At 41.3% G+C, this 21,007-nt stretch overlaps 1 protein-coding gene and 1 long non-coding RNA gene across 4 annotated transcripts in view; one reads left to right on the forward strand and one right to left on the reverse strand.

The window, feature by feature from the left end:
• Rev3l (REV3 like, DNA directed polymerase zeta catalytic subunit) overlaps positions 1-8,896 on the reverse strand; it is a 153,610-nt gene extending 144,714 nt beyond the window's left edge. The window contains exon 1 of one of the 3 annotated variants that reach the window (XR_009380972.1): positions 8,665-8,896. Coding sequence is in view for 1 of the 3 variants with exons in the window: in XM_059272524.1 (XP_059128507.1) it covers positions 8,665-8,803 (139 nt within the window). In the remaining 2 variants the exon portion in view is untranslated. The remainder of the gene's footprint in view (positions 1-8,664) is intronic. The other 2 variants (XM_059272524.1, XM_059272525.1) reach the window with 2 other exon arrangements.
• Positions 8,897-9,635: 739 nt separating this feature from the next.
• LOC131918749 (uncharacterized) overlaps positions 9,636-21,007 on the forward strand; it is a 39,786-nt gene continuing 28,414 nt past the window's right edge. Inside the window, exon 1 of the long non-coding RNA XR_009381078.1 lies at positions 9,636-9,758. This is a non-coding gene — a long non-coding RNA (uncharacterized LOC131918749). The remainder of the gene's footprint in view (positions 9,759-21,007) is intronic.

Here is a 21,007-nt window from a genome sequence, read left to right on the forward strand (position 1 = left end):
TTACTCAAATCTATTCTACAATTATATTCTCTCCTAGACACAGTAGGCCTTTAAAGAGTTCTGAACTATATACATGAAATTAATAATTCTACCAATGTTCCACATTTCATCTTTCGATTGTCATCATTATCTTCCTACAATATCCCCTCAAATTTGAGGGAGTAAGGGCCAATGTGAAGCAGTGAAAGCTGTCCAGATTCCCAGTGTTCAAATCTACCCCCATAGCAATCAACTACTGGACACTGCCTGAAGCTGCTGCCTCTCTAAAATTCATGTGTGTGAATATATATATATATATATAATGTTTTTTATATATAATGTTATATATATTCCAACATACGAAGTTTTAAATATATCACACATATATACATATAAAAAATAAGACTAGAATGGTCTTTCTCCACCCTCACATTGTTACTGGTTTTTAACTCCTTGGACAACAGAAGAATGCATGGAACATTTGCATGACGGTTTGCATAGATAGTAAATATATATGTGTGTGTTAAGATTTAAAGTATTAGCCGGGCGGTGGTGGCGCATGCCTTTAATCCCAGCACTCGGGAGGCAGAGGCAGGCGGATCTCTGTGAGTTCGAGGCCAGCCTGGGCTACCAAGTGAGTCCCAGGAAAGGCACAAAGCTACACAGAGAAACCCTGTCTCGAAAAACCAAAAAAAAAAAAGTATTATAATATTATTTGATATATATAATGAAAAATTCATAACGTATGAATTCTCAATTCAAACTTCTTCACATCAAGGATTTTTTTTTAAGGGGACATATATATTCTATTAGTTACTTTGCAGCAAGCTAAAATGGTCCATCAAATGCACATGGAAAGCAGGATTGAGATTTGGACCTAGAGGTGGTCTTTCCCCTCCCCGTCTCTGCTTCCTTGTCATTATCAGTGAGATGCACCTTGCACTGGATGGCATGCTCCTCGGGTACTTTGAATACAAGTTCAGAGCAGCTCCAAAATCTCTTTTCCTCAAGAAACTGCTATGGTTGATAGCTGAAGTCATTCTGATTAGTAAAGCACCTCCATTACTGCACTTCAAATATCAAAAAAATTATTACTCACCCTGGTGTTTATAGGTACCCCCAAAGCCTCTATTTCACTAGGGCCACCCTCCAATGAGCCACACCCATCAATTAAAGGCTCCGAATTAGAAGATCTCTAACAACACTTAACATTAAACAGTATTGTACCAATCATTTTGCAGCTGTTTACAGCAATTATTAGGAACTTTTCCTTTTGTCTTGCTTTTACTAATCCTATGACTAGAACTTTAACCAGTTCTACTCACTGGAGGCAATTACTATCACCAAATTTTCCTCTCTTTCCAAAGACAACAGTACATATGCATTACATTATGTTTCTCTATCTAAAACATACTCCAGTCTTTCACCTTTCTTGCTTCCTCTTACGACATGGCACCACTGATGTACATACAGTACTGCATCACACTGCAGCCACAGATATTCTTACATTTTATTTGACACATATGCAAAATGTGAAACATAAAAATCCTTGAGTAGAATTGCTAACTTACCATAAAAGTACACTTTTAACTGAAAATTTCCAAACTGCTCTACATAGAGCATGAGTACCTTATAATCCTACCAACAATGTATGAGACTGGCATTTTCTTTCTTCGCTACTCTCAACTTATCCTAAATAGCTTTGCAAATATAACAGATGATGGAATATGTTATAGCTATAATTATAACTTTATAAGAAATACTATATACATGTAGCAGTTTTCACATGAATTTTCTTTGTTCATTCCTCAATTGGCAGGAGCTATTTATTAGAAATTGGTCCTTTCTCAAAGGTACAGATGAGTTTACTAGTCCATTTACAGTTTATGATTTGTCCTCCACACAGAATTTTACTTCTGTGTTATAAAATTCAGAATCTAGCTTTAGTGTTTTTTTCGTAATCCGAAAGACATTTATCATTCCTGAACTACATCAAAAATGATTATCCTGTTTCTTACTTCACGTTTGTTTTTGACTCCTCTGGAAGCTAACTTTTTTTTCCCTTCCAGAATAGTAGCAATCTATTTTAAAAATCCTTATTAAATAACCATTCTTTTCCAAACTGAAAGATCAAAGATAGTATCTTTGTTTTAAAGTATTAACATACATGAGTTTATTTCTGAGTTTTTCTCTGTTGCATTGTTATCATGTGTCAAAATCATGCCAGGTTCGTAAACATTTTAAGTCCCGGGCATAGAACTCAGTAGTAGAGTACGTGCCTAGCATTACACAAGCCCAGGGTTTGACCCTCAACACAAGAAAACACACCTTCATATATCTACTCCCACACCCACACTTTAAAATTGAAATAACTTCACAAACAAACGGACATACTTCGACTAGAAATTGTTAATTTTCTTTAATAGAAAAAAGTCTTTGACATTTTCTTAGCTAAGTATAATGAAGATCAAAACACCATTATGCAATTCTGCACTTTGATGGATATTTATTTTGGAGACCCTAATGAGAATCATACCTTTTTCTTACTATATTTCTGAAAAACACCTATGAAACTGGCTTTTTCTTAACAAGCATGTGAACAGTCTTTTACAAACTATGCAGTCAATATATGCTATCTGTAGAAAATGTGAAAAGTACAAAACACAGTTTCTACAGAGAATCAACCTTTATATTTCAATTCATTTTTCTGCATTTAAATGACTATTTTGTAAACTGATTTTTTCACAAAATATGATGACAATACTTTCCATGTTATTACATAATCTAAAACATGATTCCGGAATGAATAATATTTTGCTGGAATATGCTCCCTTTATGTAACTAATTCCCAACTGTTAGGTATCTGGGACTATTCTCTGTGATGACTATCATCCATTGACCAAGTCTGGCAATGAATGCTTATGTTTCAAACACTCTGGTAAGCATCGCTCTATAGTGGTGAGCAACAACAACAAAAACATCACTAGCACTTCTGGTGGTTACAATGAGGAAAAGCTAAACATGAATCGCCAACATATACAAAGTAATAACTACAACAATGCTATGAAGAAGCTTTAAATGTATGTGGGTAGGGAGGGCTTCCCTGAAGAAGAAAAAGAAAATATTTTACTCACAGAGAACAGCAAGTACAATACCCTCGATGTGGGAGGGAGTACAGCAAGAAAAAGGGACTGAAATAATGACAATATGGCAGGACTACAGAGACCAACATGGCAAGAAGAACATGGCTCAAGCCATGGCTGAACAGAAAGGTGGGGCCAGGAAAGACCTTGTGAGATAGGTAGTTAACACCACATTAATACAAAGAATTTTGTCTGTATTCTAAATACAACTGAAAGCTACTAAAGCACATAGGGTGATGATGTAAACAGGATTTTATTCTGAAAAAAAATCTGATTACAGTGTAGAAATCAGATTACAAGGGGCAGAGTAGATTGGGATAAACCAAGATTAGAAGGCTATTGTAGTAAACCCTTTCAAAAATGTCAGGAGCTTGGAAACTACGATGGTGATGGTCAATGAAAAGTAGACGGATTCAAAATATAATCAGATTTGCCAAAAGATTTATGTTCGTAGATTAAAATCCCTGAAACAAGAATCAATGGGTCAAAAAGGAACAATTCAAGGATTTTGGTATATACATTGCTAAGCTGCCCTAGAGAAAAGTTTTCTTCATTCGTGAATTATCTTGTATCTACTCCTCTATCCAAATTTTTAATTCTTAAACAATTTAAAATGATTTAATCCATACTTCCTTCATGAAGCCTTTCCTGGCCTTCCCTTTTTGCCTGTCAGGTGGTCACGACACCCTCCTCTTGGATCCTCACTATCCCTTCACACATTTCTGTTTCAACCTAAACTTTAGTCTATGCTCACTTTACACTTCCATGTCTATCAGCACCTGTTTTCTGTGTTTCTGGAGGGTAATGCTGCTCTAACAAAGGCGCAGAGAGTATGTTGATAGACATAGGAGCTTCTCCATAGTGTTCCAGAACCAAGAGGGCTCCTGCCTGCTTCTAATTTGCTGATTATGATGTTAGTCAAATATAATACAACTAGTAAAGCTTTCTATTTGATACTTCAAATATTTATTAAAGTGGCCAATTTTGTTTACGATTAGCCTAACTAGATCTCTGTGTGGTCCTGAAAATCTCTAATAATTATAACTGATGTCTTATATGATCTTAAGATATTTTTGAATGTTTAGCTAAAAGAGCGAACAAGATTCTCAATCTTTTGAGAATCTGAGTTAAGTGCTATAGTTTTCAAAAATCATATTCATAAAAATGTAGTTAATAATCTACCAATTTACCAAAACAGGTCATTATAATAGTTCACTACAGCTAGGTTTATAAAATAGAAATCAGTCAAGCCCCTCTACTCATGTAGAATTTCACAATTAGAATCCATGCTTTTAAAAAAAAACATCTGATTTCATGTTACTATCGCCAACATTCTTTTAAAAAATAGGCGCCAAGTAGGAAGAAAAGTTACAGGAGAGCAGTAGTAAATTCCTGACCTTAATCTTGAAGGCAACCAGCTCCCGCTATAGTCTGTCTGGCCTATTCTGGTCCAGGACTTGGTTAGTGAATACCTTGCTCTTCTATTTACTCCTACTCTGCATCTCAGCGGGAAAGCCCTTTGAAAGGATAATTAGGTTTACCTGGTGCTGAGGAAAGAGAGAGCCGTCTAAGCTCAGCAGGAGGGGAGCTACATCAAGCAATGAAGCAAGAGATGAGGCCTGGAAACTAGACAGCATCCAGTTCCTCACCTGAGTCAGGTCCTCAGCAGGATTTTATGTGAATTCCCGAGTTGTCACAGATATCAATGAAAAGGCAGTATCCCACACTTTAGGCATAATCTTGCCTTCTTCCACTAAGACAAATTACTAGAATGCTGTTATAAAAGAAAAAGACTTTTTTCCCTACAAATGATAATGTTTGGGACACAGCTGCATCAAAATAATGTTCAAGACTTTTTTCGAGACAGGGTTTCTCTGTGAAGCTTTGCGCCTTTCCTGGATCTCGCTCTGTAGACCAGGCTGGCCTGGAACTCACAGAGATCCACCTGCCTCTGCCTCCCGAGTGCTGGGATTAAAGGCGTGCGCCACCACTGCCGGGCTTGTCAATACTTTTTTACAAAATGAGTCTAGGGCCAATGAGAAGGCTCAGCTGGTAAAAGAACTCCCATGGCGGAAGGATTCCCTCTGACCTCCACGCATACAACATGGTGCTTGAGTACATGTATACATACACACACACACACACACACACACACACACACACACAAACGTAAAAATTTTTATTGAGTTTGAAAGAACCAACGGGTTTTGTTTTGTTTTATTGGTTTTTCCGAGACAGGGTTTCTCTGTGTAGCTTTGGTGCTTGTCCTGGATCTCGCTCTGTAGACCAGGCTGGCCTCGAACTCATAGAGATACGCCTGTCTCTGCCTCCCGAGTGCTGGGATTAAAGGCATGCGCCACCACGCCTGGCCAATGGGTTTTTTAATAGTAATTCCATCACTCACATGAAAATAAAATAAAGTGACTTCAACTCAAAACACAGAGGTTTTTAAATCCAAGACATATTTTTTTTTTACTTTACGCAAAATATGTCCTTAAAACAGGACAACAAAAGTTAACTGGACTGTTTCCTAAAGCAGAAAATTACTTTTCATGCAATAGCAGTATTCCAATCAGTTCAGAATTTATAATTCTTAAATAGCCATTTTGAGAGAAATTTTCTTCTGATGCTATTATTCAGGACCTTCTTTGAAAAGCAAATTCTGTTTAAAAAAATCTTTTTTCCAAACCAAAATAAAGAATTAATGACTTCCAAAATTGACACCTATAAACTGAAGATGTTTATGGCGCTTCATGAACTTATCAGATGTTACAAATTTTCATTCTTGTCTTTGCTTGTTAGTAAAGATATGAACTACCTGCATTTTGTACTAGTAAATTTGTTTTCAATACAAATTCTAGCATTCAGATTTTTTTCCCCCAAGACAAGGTCTTTGTCTAACAGCCCTGGCTGTCCTGAAACTTGCTCTGTAGAACAGGCTGGCCTTGAACTCAGAGATCCACCTACCTCTACCTCTCAAGTGCTGGGATCGTGCATCACACACCAGACAAGCATTAGATTTTTAATAAAATATTCTGGCCTCTGTAGTATATTAATTATTTTCAAGTTTTATTTCTCTACATGGCCTGGACTAGTTTTCTTTGGGAAGAGAATTCAAAAGCAGAAAATTCTGCAGCTTAGTTTTTCTTGAGATTGAATATAATATTAATTCCACTGGGAGTTTCTGACATTAAAAATGCTTGATTTATGAAAACTGTAGCTGTTGAGTGTATGCCAAGGCCTTCAATTTTCTTCTTGTTGTGGAAACAAGATTTGTTTTATACTATGTAAGGAATTATTTTATTGTTTTCTCTCTTGACCTCAGCTCCAAGGCATATACCAACCAAGTAAATTATTAACATATATTAATGCATGGATTACTGAGTCCTAAACTGACATTTACATTCATCCATGTGTCATGCTTGAAACAAATTTTTTAAGTCTGTGAATTATACCTCTTTCAACCTGATTTCAACCTGATTTCAACCCTTAGCAACTCGAAGTTTGGTTTTAATTGTATGAAAAGTATTTTTTTTTCTTCATTTACATTATTCATTTCATAGAACACCATAAAAACAGTGGATTTTTCTTTTTTTAATTAGGGGCTGGCGACCTATTGTAAGATATTCAGGAAGAAAAGAGATAAATATTTCTTATGAAATAGTTCACATTCCAATATTCAGAAACACAAGTGTATATACCATATACAAATATTACTATTTGTAAAGGATATTCCTTCACAGAATTGTGCTGTTAGTGAAATTCATGTATTTCCACAAACAAAACTTTCCTACATGATACAGTTTTAAAATCACCCAGAGACACATATTTAGTGAGTGTAGCAGGAAAAACAAAACTGTAGCAAAGTAACTCAACCACCCACAAACTGGAACACCACAACATAGCCTATCAGCATGTTGCTCTACGACCTGAAAATCAACTTCACTATCATTCTCTGCAGCTGAAGGGAGACCAGGCAGTGTATTACTCCGAGACTCCGAATCAAAACAAAGACAGCACCACGATGTTTAAAAGGGTAGAAAACCTATCTATCCTCCAGAACACTATAATGCCTCTTATTTTCCAGTCTTCCGAGTCCCAAGGGCTGTACTCTCCACCAACTGCTAACAGCATTCAAATTCTCTATCCTCCACGGTTCACAAGCGTCAAACTTCCACTATTTTAAAAAGGAGTCTTTTTACCAAATCTTATTTATAGCACTGACATTTTTAACAAAGAGAATTCACGCTAAAAGGTAGTAGCTTAGAATGGGTGCCTGTATTTTGGAAGGTGTATTATAATCTTGGTAGTCCACAGACGCGGGCTGTAGTAATAAAGATGGATGGCGATGAGGGCGAGGTGCATCAAGTGGGAAATGCTATCTACCACCCCAGGGGGCAATACCTTGGTGAGAACATCCCCCTCCAGAACACGGCTTTATCATTTCACGTTAAGAGTTTAAAGCATGTAAAAAGCAAAACTGAAAAATAAAAAAAAAAACACAAAAACCTTGTACAGGTGGCCACTATCCTATTTGTATTATAAATCCCAACGAGCGTTCCAGAACATAGCTTGTCATTTTTCCCCCACCATTTCTTCTAAATAGTTTTTTTTTTTTAATCTATTTTTAAAATGCAACCCCACAACCCAGCCTAGAGGCACTGTAAACCGTCCACGCTGCTGAGCTTGGCTGTGTCTGCTAACGAATTCACCTCCATTAAGTGTAGTGTTTTAGGTCGGGCGACACAAACACGTATGCCCTGTCTCCGTGGATGCCCATTTCCTGAGAGCCCGGCACCTGAGGATGCCGCTCCGTCCCCGTCACGACCTGCACTGGCTGCACAGCAGCCACATGGTCACTTCAATGAGAAAGATTATCTGGCCCCCGGGCGCCACTTTCTACAAGCCACAGCCTCTCCGGCAGGGGCAGAGGAGAGCGAGGATGAGAAGCCGGCGTCGGGGAGCGACTGACATCGGGGCTGACACTTCGCCTCCGCTCTCAAAGCCATTTCTAGAACAGGGCACTGGGGAGATGCAGCGAGGGCCCGGGGTCCCATCAGCGACCGACCTCTAAGGACCCGCGAACTCGTCCTTGGGGGGGGGGGGGGGGGGACGAGGCACCGCTACCGTGCCCACCGTGCCCACCGTGCCCACCGAGCCCACCGAGCCCACCGAGCCCACCGTGCCCACCGAGCCCACCGTGCCCACCGAGCCAGGCACCTAGCCCGCCCGCCGCTCGCGCAGTCCATCCCCGGCGCCCGCTGCCTCTCTGCCGCGGAAGGGGTGGAGGGGGGGGGGCGCAGCGCTCGCACGAACCCACATATATATATTTTTTTATTTTATTTAATTGTGCGCCTCCTGTCACGCGCGGGAGACAAGGGCGAGCCAAGCGACGAAGAGGGGAGACTCCGCAGCGACCCCGGCGAGGGCCGGCGGCGTGCGCGCGAGTGCGCGGCGGGGAGGGCAGCCCCGGCGCCCCGGCGCCCCGGCGCTCGCACTCCCGCCCGCCCGCCCGCCCGCTCCCGCTCCCGCTCCCGCTTACCTGCCGGGGTCGCTCCGAAGACTCGTACCACCGGCACCTTCTTGACAGGGAGCTGGGTGAGGGGGGACTGGCAGATATCCAGGCCCCGCAGCGGGCTGGCCATGTAGTAGTCGGCAGTCACTATCCTCACCGAAAACATGTTCGCCCCCGCCGCCGCCACCGCCTCCCCTCCACCGGCGACCTGGCAGCAGCGGCGGCAGCAGCAGCGGCGGCGGCTCCGCAGAGGCGCCTCCTCCCCCTTCGCTCGGTTCGGCTTCCCCCTTTCCCCTCCCCTCGCACGGACGCCCGAGACGAGCGGCGGCGGCGGCGGCGGCGGCGGCGGTGGCGCGCGCGCGGGGGGCTGCGGGGCTGGGGTGTGCTGCCGCCTCCTCCTCCTCCTCCTCCTCCTGCTCCTCCTGCTCTTCCTCCTCCTCCTCCTCAGACGCTCCCGGCCCCAGGCAGCCGGAGAGAAGCCCTGGCGCGTTCGTCGGGTCGGGTGGTGCCGCTGGTGCTGTCGCCGCGGCCGCCGCCGCCGGGGATCACACGGGCTCCTCGGTCCCAGGCTGCAGCTCTTGTTGCCATGATGATGATGTCACGGACGCAACCACTGGGGGAGGGGGAGGAGGGGTGTGCGCGCGTGTGTGTGTGCGTGTGTGTGTGTGTGTGTGTGTGTGTGTGTGCGTGCGAGCGAGAGTGGCGGCGGGCGGGAGGGCGAGCGCGCGCGCGCCCCGGCGGGGACCCGGTTTTTTTTGGGGGGGGGGGAGGGGACGAGTTGGGGGGGAGGTGTCCTCTCCTCCTCCCCGCCGCCGGCCTCGAGCGCGCGGCTCAGGGAAGGGGCTGGCGGGAAGCCGGGGCCGCGCGGCGCGCGCCGAGGAATCGATGATTCGGCCTGTGGGCCGGGTCACTGCGGCGGGGCCTGGTGGGGGGGGGGGATTGGGGGGGGGGGGAGAGCGGAGCGCCGATGTCATGGATAGGCTCCGAGGGGCGCCGGGGTTTGACGGCTCCTGGCGCTCGCCTCGCCGACCGCCATGTCACATCCGAGAGAGGAGGCGGGGGCGGCCGCGGAGAGGATTCTTTTTTTGTTTTTTTGTTTTGTGTTTTGTCCCCTCCACAAGGTAAGGAAGGGAAGCCGCCCGCGGGAGAAAGGAGGCGCGGCGCAGATCTCGTGCGGCCCGGGCCTCGCGGGAGGGAGGGAGGGAGGGAGGGAGGGAGGGAGGCCGAGCGGGCAGGCGGGCCGGGCGGGCGGGGCGCGGGCCGGGCCGGCCCTTCTCAGGTAACGCGCCGAGCCTCGGCCTCTAACAGGGCCGCCCTGGTGCTCGCTCCCTCCTCCCGCTCCCTCCTCCCTCTCCCTCCCCCGGCCGAGCCGCGGCGGGCGAGCCTGGCGCTCCGCCTCGCTCCCCCCCACCCCCACCCACACCCCGCCCCCCTTCCCTTCTGCGGTGCTGCAGTGTCTGCGCCCGGCCACTTAATGAGATTTATTCACGCGCGGCCCTGCCCAGCTTTGCCCAGGGTTGGCAGAGACACAGCCCAGGGATTTCCCACCGTCGTGTTTTTCTCCCGCCCCCTGTCTACCCGCCCCGCAGTTTTACATTCACTGTGGTTTCCTCCGGCACGAGCAAGTACACATTAAAGACTTGTTTGCCCGGGTCACCTCCCTCCACTCCTCTCCAGGCCACCGGGCTGAGCCCTGAGAGCCTTTCACAGACAGTTTGGGCATAAAGAGAAAAAAAAAAAAAAGGCTCATACCGTGTTTTCATGTACACGTTGTGCAAGATTTTACTACGGGTTGATACAGAAGCAAAAGGGGGGGGGGGGGACCGTTAGAAAAAAAATAACTTTATTTGTAGCCTGAACGGTGATGGAGTGATGCAGTTAGGGGTTTGGGGGCGGGGGGGGGGGGGGCAGTGAGGAGAATATATGCTGCTGGTGTGGATGTTAAATTACAACCTATGGGTTTTGTCTGGCGTGGTCACTAATATTGGGCGTGACCTTGGACAAATAATTTGGTTTCTTGAGGCCTCAGTTTTCTCACGTGTAAAAGAAGGGCTTCTCTTAAAAACTAATCTTTATGGGTTCCACCCCCCCCCCAAAAAAAAGATTTAATTCATAGGACCAGAAACTATGGTTTCAGCTTTGATATTTGCCGCTGGAATTAGGACACTCGACAGTCATTATCCATCCAAAGTAGAGCTCATTCTGTCCCACTTACAAAATTATACAGGTGCATTTTACTGGTTGGTTATATTGCCTTGGATTTGGAGTGGTGTGGAAAGCTCCTTGTTTGCAGCCATTGTGGGTTTTCACATAAAATCAAAATGCTTAAAGGGACACATCACTGAAAGAAGGTTTCTATAACATAAATGCTAATATGAATCTATGCTTAGAGTGATTTGAGACAGATCAATGCAGTAGATCACCCTCAAGAGCGTCATAATAAATGGCAAGACCAGGGCATAACCTACTACCAGCTCTAGTACAAGGGAAATTTTTAAAAATTGATTTTCAGGGCTGGAGAGATGGATGGCTCAGGGGTTAAGAGCGCTGACCGGAGTTCAATTCCAGCACCCACATGGCTCACACCTGTCTGTAACTCCAGTTTCAGGGGACCCTGACACCCATGGCAAAACCACAAATGCACATAAAAATAAAATAAATTTTTAAAAACTGATTTTAAGTATTAAAAGACTATAGAAGTGATTTTAAAATAAGACTACCACGGACAAGCCCTAGGTTCATCAGCAGTGTGTGTGTGTGTGTGTGTGTGTGTGTGTGTGTGTGTGTGTGAATGTGTGCATACTTAATGTTCTTTCTGGTAAAATAAGTATCTTATATAAGCAGAATGTCAAACTGACAATGTCAGTGATTTCCACAGTGTTCTGTGGCACTTAGGATATTTTTTAAATTGTAATATTTTTGTCACTTACTAACTCACATTTTGGGGGGATGGGAAATGGCAATCTGTTTTCTTAGCAACCCCACCAGCCAGCTGTATCCCACCTGTGTTTCTCAAACAGTATAAGATTGAGAATCCTATATTTGATAAAATCATACATAATTTTTAAATTATACTGTTTCTGATGAAAAGTGTCAAAGTAAGAGCAGCTCTTTCTAGAACAAGATTCTTGACCATTGCTTCTTTAAACATTATTTACTTTTTCAAGGGGCACTTACAGCCATGTTTCACATTCCTCTAGAACTCCAAGGAAATAATGTTCACTCTTGAAAAACATTTACAGCTTTAGATGAGGAATATTATTTCCATTACATGTAATTTAAAGTTGATTATCAAATAAAAAAACCTGATAACAGTCTCCTAACCACAATTTAATAGTTTTTATAAATATATTCTTCCTGGAAAAAAAAGTTTTTCAGTTAGTGACTCTGTTTTAAAATTTAATTTACTAGATAAGTGAGTTTGTCTGCTAACTATCAGTTTATTTTCTCATCTATGAAATGATGAAAAAATCATTTTAACTTTTCATGCATGTAATCAGATTCAAAATTTAATAATATGGGTGAAAGTTCACATCCAGATGACTACTATATGTACAATAATGTAAAATGCCAAACATAAATTTAAATTTTTGTTTTTGTTTTTTCCGAGACAGGTTTCTCTGTGTAGCTTTGGAGCCTGTCCTGGATCTCGATCTGTAGACCAGGCTGGCCTGGAACTCAGTCTACCTGGCTCTGCCTCCCAGCGTTGGGATTAAAGGTGTGCACTACCACCGCCAGGCCTAAATAGTTTTTTTTTTTTTTTTAATAGCTATCATTTGCTAAGGTAATGAGAGAGATGGTGACATGGTATCTATCCTTGCAGAGTTTATATGCCAGAATTATAAGAAATGTATTTCAATGATAGCAATTAACATTTTTCAGTTATTCTAGCTAATTGACTGACAGTTACCATCTTATCCATTTACTCAGAGCCTTCCTACCCGTCTGTACTAATACTTTTCAACATCAGTCTAAAACATTTGCCTCTTAGTGATTGATTATCTGGAATAGTAAGCAAAGACCACTGTATTTGGGGGAGAACATACTGGCTTCTTATTCAACAACAGCCAGTCCATTCTGTATTAGCAACTTTTCTCAGTGTGGCCGGAACACCTAACAAGAAGAAACATAAGGAGGGAAGAGTTTATTTGGGCTTAAAGTTCTAAGGAAATATAGTCCTTAAGGGGAAGACATGGTAACAAGAATATGGGGTAGCTGCTTATATTTTGTCCAGTCAGGAAGCAGAGAAAGATGAATTCTAGTCCTCAGCTCAGTTTCACCTTTTAATTTATTCAGGGACCCCAACTTATAGAATAGTGCTGTTTACAGTCAGGGTGGGTCTTTCCTTGTCAGTTAAACCTTTCTGGAAACACCCTTGTAGATATGCCGTGTGTTTCCATGGTGATTCTAACTCTAATCACTTTAACAATGAAGATTAGCCACTACAACCTTCTTGTTTGCTCTTTTGTACTTTAGAAGCTGGCAAGTAAAAACTGGTTCAGACTCCCTTGCAGCTAGAGTGCTAACATGAAATTAATGGCATGATGATAAATGTTTAATACCAGCCATAAAGAGTGTGGACCCCTTGATATTTAGTATTCAAGTTTTTAAAGTGACTCCCAAACCACCAGAATGATTTACTTAAATATGGATTAATTGGAAAGAATGCTAACAATCAGAAACTGGCTTCAGTGTGTAGTTTAATTTCCAGCCACCAAAAGTGAATAACAACGATTCACCTGTTATTTAGAAAGATGAGGTCTGACAGATACCATGGTGAGAGTCTCTGATTCTTCTGGGAGGAGTATTTATTTCTAGTGTTACAAATGATGGCTTGCAGGTGGTATGTATGGACGGGTTTCCACAAGAATAACACTAATGTGAGATGTGCATTCTTCTAGGCATTGTTTTCCTTGGAAGTTGTTTCTAGTTGCACATTTTCTAGACCTTGCTCTCTGGCTTTGAAAGATTTGTGATCTAAATTGTGTCCATTAATCCTTTACTACTTAAACAGCCCAGTCATGTCCAGTTGCATGATTTGTGAGCCTCAGAGCAAAGTGAAAATGTAGAGTCTGGTTCAACTACAGAGACAAAAATGTCATTTTCTGTACTAAACTATTATGCTGCCATTGCTTCCTCATCTCCCTTCTCCTCCTTCCTCTCTTCCCTCCCTCCACTGGTCATGGTGTTTTCTAAATTTGCTGATTTGTAACCCAGACTGGCCTGGAACATACAATCTTTCTGTCCTAGCTTCCTGAGTGCTAGAGTTATAGACATACAATATCATCTCCAGTTTAATTTGCTTTTTAATTCAGTTTAAGGAAAAAATGAAAATTTAAATTCTTAGATGAATTGCACCATTCATCTTTATATTGTACAAAGCAGTTTTAAATGCAAATATAGCAGTATTTCACTCATGTGGAATCACCAAAATTGCCTAATTGGAATTTCATGGCTTCCACATCCATATGTATTTGTGATGTCACAACTGTGTAAACTCAGCACAAAACAAATTCAACTGTTTTTATTTCCCTTCTTCATATGTATACATTCTAACAATATTCTCTACCTTCTGCTTACTGATAGATAAGGAAGGACTGAAAAGAAAGAACCCTAGATTGCTCTTTGTATGTTATTTTCAGGAAGATGATTGGTCACAGGAAAGAAACATGAGCAAGAAGAAATATGATAGGATTCCTTTTTTTTTTTTTTTTTTTTTTTGGATTTTTCGAAATAGGGTTTCTCTGTGTAGCTTTGGAGCCTGTCCTGGATTTCACTTTGTAGACCAGGCTGGACTCGAACTCACAAAGATTCGCCTGGCTCTGCCTCCCGAGTGCTGGGATTAAAGGCGTGCGCCACCACCACCTGGCTAGGATTCTTTGTTTACTTGTATTTTTTGAATGTTACCATCTTCTTTCTGCAACAAATTCCAATTCAAATGGAGATCTTAAAATTGTCAGCACCTTGACTCAGTCATAGATGCAGCATGCTTGTTCTGTGCTCACCTGGACTCTGATTTACTACACCTCATACACACACCATTGTCTTGTCTGAAGGAGACATCATGCATATGGTACACAATTATACACAATTAGGTGGCAAGTAGGAAAAGACATATATAGTCTTTGCCTCTGTGTATGTTCTGTTGTGTCACTGGACTTAACTTAGAAATCAAATATTCAAGCAAAACACCTATCAGGATTTTCTAGATTTTCTGACTTAAATCATCAAACCAAACAAAGGGATTTCTGGCATTTTCTGTGAAATAGTCATTGTGCAGGCATTGAACATCCTTATACCCTGGACATTACATGCTGTTGTGACAATTAGAGATGCCCCATACATTTCTAAATGCCAGCAAAAACTTGCTATTCTTGGCCGGGCGGTGGTGGCACACACCTTTAATCCCAGCACTCGGGAGGCAGAGCCAGGCAGATCTCTGTGAGTTGGAGCCCAGCCTGGTCTACCAGAGTGAGATCCAGGATAAGCACCAAAAACTACACAGAGAAACCCTGTCTTGAAAAAAAAAAAAAAAAAAAACTTGCTATTCTTGACTAATTTCTAAAGTGTTCTTCACTGTCTACAGCTATGAACCATGGCCACTACAAATGCCAACTATATTTTTTGTTAGTGATTCTCAAGCAGAGAAGGGGGTTCTACAAAGTTGAATTTAAAAGCTTTCAAAATTTCATATCCAGGAAAGCAGAATTATGGTGTTTCTCCCTATTGTCAGAAAAAAATAATATCTACATTGATTATAAAACAAATTACAGGGATAAAATTGCTAAGGTAATTACTTGGGCTTTTGTGTCTGTGATGCTGGGAAATAGGTTCAGCCTAGTTTCTTGGCATATGACTGTCCTTGAGATCTTCAAAATAATGTGTCTTTGGGTGCTCGTCATCAGAAAGATCAAAGCAAGATTAGAGATTGAGACTTTCAGCCCCATCCTCCAACCTGTGGGAGGTTTTGAAGGGTTGAAGGTGAATTGAACACCAGTTTTATCAAGTATGGTATATAACAAAACCTCCATAAACCCCCTCAAAGATAGGATTCAGAAAACATCTCAAGAGATGAACACATGGATGTTACTGGGTCATGGTAGGCTGGAAGTGCAAGGAAGCTCTGCACCCTTTTGTTAATCTTCTCATCAGTATTATTTTAGTATTATTTATAATATACTGATAAGTTAATTGTCTCTGAGTTCTTTAAACCACCCCTGAAAATAATTGAACCTAAATAGGAGTTATGGAAACCTGGAATTATTGCCACTCATAAGCACAGATTAAACAACCTCTAATCTGCTGTTAGCATCCCATGGTGACTGCTGATTGAACCTTCACCTCTCAGATTTGATGCTATTGGGTAGATTAGTGTGAGAACAGAACTGAACCAGAGGACATCCCCCGGGCATCTCATACTATATAAGTGGCTTGCTAAGTAGGTGGGGAGAATCCTCACACTTGTGGTATCAGAAATGTGCTATGAGAATAGAGAAGACACTGAATTTAAGTTTGTTTTTTCTATTTAGTGTCACATACAAATAAATTATAGTTGACTTCAGATGTCAATAAGATGGTTTTTTTTAAGCAGATAAGGGGGTGGAGAGATGGCTCAGTGGTTAAGATCATGTACTGCTCTTCAAAAAGACCTGAGTTCATGCCCTAGGACTCTTGTTACAACAACCTGTAACTTCAGCTCCTGGGGATCTGATGGCCTCTTCTGGACTCCATGGACACATACACTCATGTACACATAATTAAAAATAAAGTCTTTCAAAATAATATTTGTTGGGCTCTAAAATGTGTTTTTATTTCTCTCGTGTTAAACCAAAGGGAAGTCATTATACTCATAGATGAATTTCCTAAACAAAGTTATCTTTTAAACTAATTAATCTACTCATTTTGGGGGGGAAGCTAAATTTTTCTCTCCCACTTATGTAAATTAGCAGTAAGGTCTTAAGAAGGGAACTACTGATCCTATAAAAGATAATTTTGAGAAACAAAACCAAAAAACTTCCACAACAGTGTATTAGAACTGAGGCCTTAGTTTTCTAGGAGCCTCATTTAAATTACATATTCAGAATTTACAGTGGAACTTTAGATGGGAGGGTGAGACAGGATCTCATTCTGTAGCCCAAACTGACCTGGAACCCACTGTGTTGCCTATCCCTGAACTCTTGGCAGTCCTGCCCTCGGCTGCTGAGTACTGAGATTACAGGCATAAACCATACCCAACCGATACTGGAACATTCTCATAGGTACTCCGCAAGAGACTGGAAGAAACAAAGTTAAGGCTAGATTAAGTGATTCCAACTTAAACAATTAACAAACAAATAATCCAAAACATGGTGTTATTTGGACCAACACATTCCAAGACAGTTTTCCTAGCCCTGAAGCTCTTATCACACCATTATTTTCACATCTTAAATTCCAGGAGAACATCCCCTAGTAACCTTTTTTTATTGACACTGAACTCTCCTAAGATTTGATCCTCATGCTATATCTTCATTCCAGAGACCAAAAAAGACTATTCTCAGATGGCTAAATATGGATTGGCCCTTGTATTTCTTTAATTTTTCAATCAAATGTGTTTTTTTCAATTTTGATACGTTAAGTGTATAGCACAGACATTAAGGAAAGCCATAAAGTATGGATTATTCAATCCCTCCTAGAGACAGTCTGATTAACATTTTGCTTTAATTATTTCTAGAAGTTTTCTCTATGAATATATTACATAGTGGAAATAGTGTCCTAGTTTTTTCACTCTGCAATGTAGCAAAAATTCCCCATGCCAACTAAAACTTTTCATATACATTGTCTTAGTTCTATTGCTGTGAAGAGACACCATGACCAAGGCTACTTTTATTAAAAAAAAAAAAAAAAAAAAAAAAAAAAAAGCATTGAAACCTCCAGGATTGCTTACAATTTTTGAAGATTAGTCCACGATCATTATGTCAAGGAGCACAGTGGCAGGCAGTCAGGCATGGTGCTGGTGAAGTAGCTGAGAGCTATGTCCTTGTCCACAGGCAGCAGGCAGAGAAACACTAGACCTGGCATGGGTTTTTAAAGCTTCAAAGCCTAACCCTAGTGACTCACTTCCTCTAACAAGGCCACACCTGCTAATCCTTCTAATTCTCAAACAGCTCTATTCTCTGATGACTAAGCATTCACATAGATGAACTTGGGGGGGGGGGGACATTTTTAAATCAAACTACTACAGTTATTTTAATGACTTGTGGGATCCACTGTGATGAGGATCTAGGATAGTCTACCTATTTTCTGGTGGTGGACAACAGACTGTTTCAAACTTTATAGTGTTATAAATAGCACACTGAGAATTTTTTTGGTTGGAAACCTTTGTCTATTTAAAATGAAATCCTTAACATTTTAAAGAATTTATATTCTAGTTTATTATTTTTAAAAGAACAACAATTACTGACACTTGCCATATTCCTTCTCCAACAGGTAATTACATGTAATATTCCTGTTACCCAGTTTGCTCTTCCTCATTTTTTTTCTGACCTGTTAACTCACTCTTAATGTTTCATCTCAAAGATCATTTTCTTAGGGAAGCCTTTCCAAACTCTGTTTGATTATGATTCTTTTTTAGATCTTTTGTTGTGCTATTTATTTTTTCTATAGCATGTATCTCTAGTTGTAATAGTCTACTTATTTGTATATTACTTGAATAATTCTGCTTCTTCTCTTAGACTAGAATACTCAAGTCATCTGGATTAAAAGGGATTATAATGTATTTTATAAATGCAGAATGATTCATATCCCCTAAGTATCACTGTGATTTGTTGGGTTAAAGCTTGAGATTTAAAGGGCTGGAGAGTTGTGTCTAATTAATCATTTCATCTTGCAGAGGACCAGGGTTTAGTTCTCAACACCCACATGGTGGCTCACAACCCTCTATCTAGTTCCAGGATATGTAATGCCCTCCTTTGGCCCCTGTGGTACCAGGCATACATGTGATGCACATACATAAATGCAGGCAAAATACAAACATAGATCTAAAAGCAAAAAACAACAACTTGAGATTTAAATGTAAGCAGTCAAAGGTATTTTTGCTCTAGGCATTACACTGTGGGCTGAAAAGACCAAAGTAAAAATTACAAACATAATTCCAGTTTTATGAAGCTTAAAGTCTACAGAAGAGGTCAACAAACTTCGCATTAAGGACAGATAATTACTATTTTAGGTTTCTCAGGCTATATGGTCTCTCTATGCTACAATCCAAAAATCATTAATAGATAAAACAAATGTGTGTGCTTGAGCTCTAGTCGGACTTTATTTAAACAAAGATTGTGGGCTACATTTGACCCAGGACTCGTCATTTATTGATTTCTGTTCTAACAGATTGAGAAACTATAAGCAGATTATTTGAAGTAATTAAGTCAAAGGACAGGATGCTGTAAAATCCCATCACAGAATTGCCAGATCTAGTCTGGAGAGAAGAATAAAGGTGGCTTTTGGGACAATGACTGCCTTAGTCACTGTTCTGTTTCTGTAAAGAGACACCATGACCAAGGCAATCCTAATGACACAAAGCATTTAATTGGTGGCTTGCTTACAGTTTCAGAGGTTTAGTCCATTATCATCATGAGCCAGGAGCATGGTGGCAAGCAAGGACATGGTCCTGGAGAAATAGCTGAGAGGACTACATGCTGATCTGTAGGCAGAGAAATAAGTTGACATGGACTTTTTTGAAACCTCAAATTTCACCCCAGTGACACACTTCTTCCAACAATGCCATTCAAACTACCCCATTCCACTCCCCAGGCCCCATAGGATTGTAGGCATATCATAATGCAAAAAGCATTTAGTCTAACTTCTAAAGTCCCCATAGTCTTTCAGTCCCAACATTCTTACGAAGTCCAGTCTCTTTTGAGACTCAAGGTAATCTTTTAATTGTAACTCCCTGTAAAATTAAAAATCAAATTACATACTTTCAAAATAAAATGACACATAATATACATTACCATCCCAAAAGGGAGAATAATGAAATAATGATTCAAAGCAAGACAAAACCCATCAGGGCAGACTTCAAATCCTCTAGCCCTCCATTGGATGTCTAAGGGCTGAGATGGCTCCATCCTTCCAGATTTGCTAACTGCAACACACTTTTCTCCCTTCAGCTGGTTCCACTCCCTGTCTGGAGCATTCTTTGGCAATATACCACAAGTCTGGCATCTCCAACATTTTGGAGTCTCCAACACAATCCAAGCTCTAGCTTCACACAGTGGTTTCTTTGGGCCTCTAAGCAGGGACATCTTCCAGAACACCTTTACTTTTATATCCTTCATGACTATAAAGCCAGAACCATGTGACTAATGCTACCAAGTTCTGCTTGGGATGAAACCTAGCCACCTTCTTGAATTTCATACGCATAAGCTTTGATTTGTTGAAGGCTTTCCTTTGTTGCATAAGCTTTCCTTTTTACAAGTTGTGGTGAGGGCGCCACTCCCTTTATTCCATTTTACATCAGGTCTTTCTTTAAATTTCTCATCTCTTTGAGCATGAGATTTGTTAAATTTCCTGCTGTTATATATCTCCTCAAATTGTACTTTTTGTATTTACTTTCCCTGCTTGCTGTTTTTCTTTGTAGACCTGCATATGAGTGATCTCTAACAGCCACATGACATAATCAATATCAGGTTGTCTTCAGTTTAGCCTCAGGCAGCTTTCTAGGATAAGTGCAAAAAGCAGCTACATTTTTAAGGAAAATATCGTAAGAATGGTCTCTAGCCCAGTGGCCAACATTATTCTCCTCTGAAACCACTTGAACTGTGCATCCATAGTACACATTGCTCTCAGCACTGTCTTCAAAGTTTCTACTAGGATGGCCCATTAAGTCCCACTTAAAGCATTCAGCTGCCTTCCTGGTCCAAAGGGCCAGATCTTCCACATTCCTCAAAAGGAACAATAACAAAACAAAACAAAAACAGCATAGTTAGAGCTGTCACAGCAATAGCCCCACTCCAGGAAACCAACTTCTGTCTTACTTACTTTTCTATTGCTATGAAGAGACACCATGCACAAAGGCAACTTACAAAAGAAAGCATTTAATTGGGCTTACAGTTCTGGAGGTTGAGTCCGTGACCATCATGGCAAGGAGCATGGCAGCAGGCAGACATGGCACAGGTACAGTAGCTAAGAGCTTATATCTGATCCGTAAGCATGAGGCAGAGAGAGAGAGAGAGAGAGAGAGAGAGAGAGAGAGAGAGAGAGGGAGAGCTAACAGAATGGCTTTGAAACCCCAAAGCCCATCTTCATTGGCACACCTCCTCCAACAGAGCCACACCTCAACCTTCCCAAATAGTTGTACCAAATGGGGACCAAGCATTCAAATATATGAGCCTATTGG

This window comes from Peromyscus eremicus, chromosome 8b (assembly GCF_949786415.1).
Source record: "Peromyscus eremicus chromosome 8b, PerEre_H2_v1, whole genome shotgun sequence".
Classification (NCBI taxonomy): Eukaryota; Metazoa; Chordata; class Mammalia; order Rodentia; family Cricetidae; genus Peromyscus; species Peromyscus eremicus.